At 69.9% G+C, this 6,111-nt stretch overlaps 1 protein-coding gene across 1 annotated transcript in view; it reads right to left on the reverse strand.

Moving 5' to 3' along the window:
* NR1D1 (nuclear receptor subfamily 1 group D member 1) overlaps positions 1–6,111 on the reverse strand; it is an 11,124-nt gene that overhangs the window by 4,338 nt on the left and 675 nt on the right. Inside the window, exons 2-7 of the mRNA XM_027908488.1 lie at positions 2,789–3,148; positions 2,610–2,698; positions 2,382–2,526; positions 1,330–1,793; positions 995–1,180; positions 140–350 (exon numbers count right to left, since the gene is read on the reverse strand). Of these exons, the coding sequence (XP_027764289.1) occupies positions 140–350; positions 995–1,180; positions 1,330–1,793; positions 2,382–2,526; positions 2,610–2,698; positions 2,789–3,148 (1,455 nt within the window). The remainder of the gene's footprint in view (positions 1–139; positions 351–994; positions 1,181–1,329; positions 1,794–2,381; positions 2,527–2,609; positions 2,699–2,788; positions 3,149–6,111) is intronic.

The following is a 6,111-nucleotide window of genomic DNA, read 5'->3' on the forward strand; positions in this document are numbered from 1 at the left end:
TCCCCCCAGACCCCTTGCTCCCACCTCCAATCCCCACGATTTTGCCCACAAATCCCCAAAACCCCTGATCCCTCCCCCAAATCCCCCGATCCTACCCCTGAACACCCCAAACCCCTCGAGTCCCCCACCCCGTGCCCACCTGCCGAGACGAGGACGACGGCGGTGAAGAGCCCCAGCTCCTCGTCGCTGAGCTCGAGGGCGCTGAGCTTCTCGCTGAAGTCGAACATGGCCCCGAGCAGGTCCCCCATGCCCATGGCCCAGAGCTCCTCCAGCCCGTACCGCGTGCGGCTCATGAACGTCACCGTCTGCTCCTTCACGTCGAACAGCGACGCGAAGCGAACCATCAGCACCTGCGGGGTGGGCAGAGTGTTGGCACCCGGGACAGGGCACCGGGCTCCGTGCCAGGGCTCCCAAATGTGGGGGACTGCGGTGCCGTGGGGCTCCGTGCCAGCCCATGGGGAATCGTGCCGTGCCAGGGGCTCTGTGCTCCACGCCACAGTCCCCAAATGTGGGGTACCGTGCCATCCCATGGGCACCGTGCAATGCTTCGTGCCACAGCTCCCACAGGCGCAGCACTGCGTTGCCACAGGGCACCAGGCAATGCCACGGGGGCTTCATGCCAGACTGTGACTCCCAAATGTGGGTCACCATGCCGTGGGCACCATGCTCCACACCGTGGCTCCCACGTGTGGGCCGCTGCAGTGCCGTGGGCCACCAGGCAATGCCGTGGGCACCGTGGGGCACCAGGCAGTGCCACGTTCCATGCATGGATGGGCACCGGTGCTAATTTCTGTGCCACGGCTCCCACATGTGGGGCACTGCAATGCCATGGGGCTCCTGCCACGATCTGGGCCACTGTGCCCGTGCTTTGGGGCTCCATGCCAGGCCACGGAGCATCGTGCAATGCCGTAGGGATCGTGCCAGGCTTTGGGGCACCACGCAATGCCGTAGGGCACCGTGCCCTGCGTCAAGCCCTTGCCATCCCAGGACATACCTCAAAGGTGCCAGCCTTGAGCAGGGTGACCTGGTCATGCTGGGAGAGCGCCTGGAAGCCGGGAATGTGCTTGGCGAACTCGACGACCTCGCGGACGGCGGGGGTGAAGCTGAGGGAGAAATCCTCCCAGATCTCCTGCACGGAGCGCCCGCTGCGCCCGGGAACGTGGCTGTTCATGGGACACGCCTGCGGGTGCCAGGGGGTGTCAGTGGGCACCAGGGGCTCCCCCAGCCCCACTGTCACAGGGTGGAGCGGGGAGGAGCACCCACGAGGGGATTAGCGCAATTAGCAGCTAAAAACACCCTGCGGGCAGCGGGAGCCCCCGGGGCGCTCACCGGCAGGACGTCCTTGGGGCTGCGGGGCCAGGGGCACCCCCGTGGGGCCGGGGGCTCGGGGTAGGCGGCGGGGCAGAGCCGGGGCTCGGGGGGGCCGGGGGCCCAGGCGGGGGGCGCGTCCCAGCGCAGGAGGCCGCTGTCGCAGGCGGGGGGTGGTCCCAGCTTGTCATGGGCGTAGATGAAGATCTCCTTGTGGGCCTTGGCCACCTGCGCGATGACGTCCTCGGTGGCCCCCCCGGGGCTGGGCGAGCGAGGGGGCGTCAGTTGCTGGGGGAACTGGGAGAAGCAGGCAGGGGGGGCGAGCGGCGGGGGGCCGGGGGGCGGCGCGCGGCCCCCGCCCGCGGCGGGACCCTCGCCGGGGCCTGGCATCGGCGGTGGGGCGCTGGCCATGCCGCCCATGGCGCTCTGCATCTCCGCCAGCATCCGCTGCTTCTCCCGCTTGGGGATGCGCCCGAAGCGCACGGCTGTGGGGGCAACGGCGTTAGGGGGGACACTGGCGGCGGCAGCGGGCACGGTGACCCCTCCCAAACCTGTGCTGAGGGGGGCCGGGGGCTGCCGGGAGCGGAGCTGCATCCCTACCCCCGGCTTGGAGGGGACACGTTGCCCTGAGCATGGAGGAACCCGGTCCTGGAGGTGGCACACAGGCCTGGGCACTGTGGGAACCATCCCAGGAGGGGGCAGGGAGCCCGGGGCATGGGGGTTCCATCCTGGGAGGGGATATAGTGCCCTGAGCATGGGGGGGACCTATCCCAGGAGTGGACCCAGCCTGGGAGGGGATGCACAACCCAGAACCCAGGGGGACCCTGTCATGGAGAGGACATGCAGCCCCAGTTATGGGGGCACCCATCCCAGGAAGGGGGGGGACACGTCCCATGGGACAGGCAGGGCACCCAGCACAGCCCAGGGGGGAACCTGACTCTGCAGGGGATGTACAGCCCTGGGCACAGGGAGTCACATCCCAGGAGGGGACACCCAGCCTGGTCACAGGGAATCCCACCCCCAAAGGAGCCCCTCGGCTCAGGGGGGGGTCGCAGGGATCCCTCCGAGCTCACCGTCGCGGGACATGCCAACCAGCAGGCACTTCTTGAAGCGGCATTGCTGGCAGCGGTTGCGGTTGATGCGGACGATGGAGCAGTTCTCATTTTTGAGGCACTTCTTGTACTGGATGTTCTGCTGAATGCTGCGGCGGAAGAAGCCCTGCAGGGTGGGAGGGAGGGTCACTGGGGGTCCCCCCAGCGTGACTGGGGGTCCGTGCCCCATCCCCAGCCCCATTTCAGTACCTTGCAGCCCTCACAGGCGTGGACGCCGTAGTGGAAGCCGGAGGCGACGTCCCCGCAGACTTTGCAGAGCAGCACCATCCCGTTGAGCTCTGTGGGAGAATGAGGGGTCAGTGGGGTCCCAGGGTGCCCTCAGCGGGGTGAGGGGCCCGCCCGCCGCCCCCCCCGTGAGCCCCACTCACTGGTGACGGTGCTGCCGGCTTTGCTGGGCGAGCTGCGGCGCCGCTCGTCCGCGGGGACCGGCTGCACCCCGGGGAAGTTCACCGAGGAGCCGTACGACGAGGAGGAGGAGGAGGAGGAGGAGGTGGTGGTGGTGGAGGATGAGCAGGAGGAGGAAGGGGAGCCGTCCTCATGGGGGGCCAGTGAGCCCCCGCCGTAGGCGCGGGAATCCTGGAGGGAGCCGGTGGGCGACGGGGGGAAGTACGTGGGGAAGGGCTGGGAGCCCGACTGGGAGCTGCCGTTGGAGCTGTCGCTGCAGAGGGACACGGGGCTGGTGCGGGTGGGAGAGGCGCCGCTGGAGCCCACGTAGCTGATCACCCCACCTGCGGAGAGCGGAGGTCATTCGTGCACTGAGCTGCGCCGGGCTCAGCCTCCCCCAGTTCATGGAGGGGGGAACCCCAGGAGGTGGGTGGGATCCCCAGGGAAGCATCCCGGATCCATCAGCAATCCAAACCCTGCGGGGCCACATGTGCACTGAGCTGTGCCAGGCTCAGCCTTCCCCAACAGTGAGCAGGATCACAGCCCTGGGTAGGGCGGGATCCCCAGGGAAGCACCCAAAATCCACGGGAAACCCACGGGGCCATACATGTACTGAGCTGTGCCAGGCTCAGCCTCCTCCCCCACAAAACGGGGACACCCCCATGAGGGGGATTGCAGCCCCAGCTGGGGTGGGATCCACAGGGAAGGATCCCGAATGCATCCCGGATCCATGGGCATCCCGGTGGACCACTCATCTACCGAGCTGCACCACGCTAAGCCTCCCACAGCCCAGGGAGGGGAAAACCCCCTGGAGGGGGATGGCAGCCCCAGGCGGGGTGGGGTCCTCAGGGAAGCACCCCGGATGCATCCCGGATCCACGGGTATCCCGCAGCGCCGCACGTGTGCCGCCCACCCTGAGTCAGGCACCGCACCCACCGGGCGCCACGGGCGCCGGGCCCACGTGGGACGGGGACAGCCGGGTTTATCCGGGTGCGTGCCGGCTGGGGACACGGGCAGGGCACCCCGGAATTGCCTGCAGGAGGAATGTGGGTTGGGAACCCTCGGGAGAGGTGAAATCGGGAGGTCACAGGAGTTACTCCCGCCGCCCCTGGCTCGGTGCCCGCGGCACAGCCAGGCTCCCACCCCACAGCTCCTGGTTCAGCCCCACAGCACAGCCCCCCCGTGGCACTGGAATGCTCTCAATACATCCCCCTTTGGCATGGGGTTGCTCCCAGTGCAGCCCTTCATGGCTTTGGGGTGCTCCCAGTGCAGCCCCCCCTTGGCTTTGGGGTGCTCCCAGTGCAGCCCCCCTTGGCATTGGGGTGTTCCTAGTGCAGCAGCCCCACAGCACCTGGATTATCCCAGCAGCACAGCACCTTCATTTGTGGGGGGATACATCCCCACTGCGAGGCTGAGTTGCATGGGGGACCCCCAAAAAGTGGGGAACAGTACGACAGGTGGGGAAGGGGGTGCACGTGCGTAGGCCCTGGCTGAAGTCACAGCCGTTGTCACCCCACTCACGGGGCAGGCACAGCAGCACCGGGGACACGACTCCGGGCTGGGACACGTGGATGGCGATGTCGGGGACACACGGGATCGCCGGGGCCATGTGTCTCCCGCCGCACACGGTGCCGCCGGCACAGATGCCACGCGCCGGAGCCAGCTTGTCACCACTTCCCCCCCCCCCCGCCTCACTGAACCTCCAAAGGGGGTCACTGAATCGGGGACAGTGGTGTCACCCAACCCTATGCCAGCTCATCCTGGGGACCCCCAGCTGCTGACACTTTAAAATAATGAGGGGATCCCCGCACCCCGAAGCCCCGGGACCCCCCCCTTAGGGGACCCCCTTAGGGGGGGGTCCCGGGGCTTCGGGGTGCGGGGATCCCCCCCAAAGGGTTGCCCCAGAAGGCGAAGACTCTTCCTGACCCGAAAACATCGGGAACCCCCCCACAAACAGCCTCCCCGCAGCCACCCCCCCGTGTGTCCCCGTCCTCCCCCCCTCCCTCCCCGCAAGCTCAGGCGGCCTCACGCCGCCGCCCCACGTGCTCCGGCCGCACGTGGCCCACCCCCGGCCCCGCCCCTTCACGCTTTGCCACGCCTCCCCCGCCCTCATTGGCCCGGCGCTCGGCCCCGCCCCTCCTGGTTGCCCCGGAGACAGGGCCTCCCCCCCCACCCCCCCACCCAAAATGAGCGGCGGCGTCCCCGGTCCCGCGCGTGACGTCATCGGGGACGTCACGCGGCGGCCAATGGGAGGGGGCGGGGCGGGGCTGAGGGGAAAACAAACTCCGCACGTGGCAGCGGCGGGGGGGGGGGGGGGGGGGGGGGGGGGGGGGGGGGGGGGGGGGGGGGGGGGGGGGGGGGGGGGGGGGGGGGGGGGACGACCAGCACCGCCTCTGGTCCCCGTCCTCCCCTCACCGTCCCCGTCCCTTCCCGGTGAGCGCGGGGAGCCCCGACACGCAGTGGCATCGCCTCGGCCGCCCCACGGGCTGCCCGGTCCCCGCGGCCAGCTGACAGGGATACCTGTCCTGCCTGCAGTCCCCTCCGGTCACCCCGAGCGGTCCCGCCAGCCAGGACACACCGATGCCGGCGCGCTCCCCTCCGGTCCCGCTTCCCGGGACACTCCAACCCCCGCTGACCCCAGAGCCGCCTCGCTCCTCTCTGGTGCTTCTGCCCGGGTCACATCAATCCCAATTTGTCACCCTTCCTACCCCCGTGTCCAGCGGTCCCCGGCGTTCGGGAATCCCCAGTCCAGGTCTCTGGGACACCCCGGTCCCGTCGCGCTGCCCTCTGATCCCGCCGCCCGGGACACCCCTGTCCCGCTGCCCTAGACATTCCGGGACACCGATCCTGGTTCTCACCCTTCCTACCCCCGCGCCCAGCGCGCCGTGGCGTTCGGGACTCCCAGTCCCGCTCTCCGTCCCTCCTGCCCCGGCCACCGGGGCGCCCCGGTGCCGGTGTTTAGTTCGTCCCGGTGAGGAAGACCCCCGGTGCCGGGGCGCACCCCTCCCTACCCTCCTCCCGGGGACACCCCGGCCCCGCTGTCCGAGCCTTACCCCGCTCTGCAGGACCGTCCGGTCCCGGTAGGACGGAGCCCCGTTCCGGGACGCTGTCCCGGTGCGCATCCTGCCCGGTCGGGCGAGCGGGACCCCCACGGTCCCGGTGTCCGGACCCCTCCAACTCGCGGTCTCAGCGCGCAGCCCCTCGCCGCGGTCCCGGGACGCTGCCCCCCGATGCGCTCCGGTGTTGGCGGGGCGAGAGGGGGACCGTTGCCGTTGCCCGCACGGTGGTCGCGGGGGTGAGGGGGCTC

This window comes from Empidonax traillii, unplaced genomic scaffold (assembly GCF_003031625.1).
Source record: "Empidonax traillii isolate 1590-97213 ecotype Southwest subspecies unplaced genomic scaffold, ASM303162v1 scaffold1724:size79124, whole genome shotgun sequence".
Taxonomy (NCBI): Eukaryota; Metazoa; Chordata; class Aves; order Passeriformes; family Tyrannidae; genus Empidonax; species Empidonax traillii.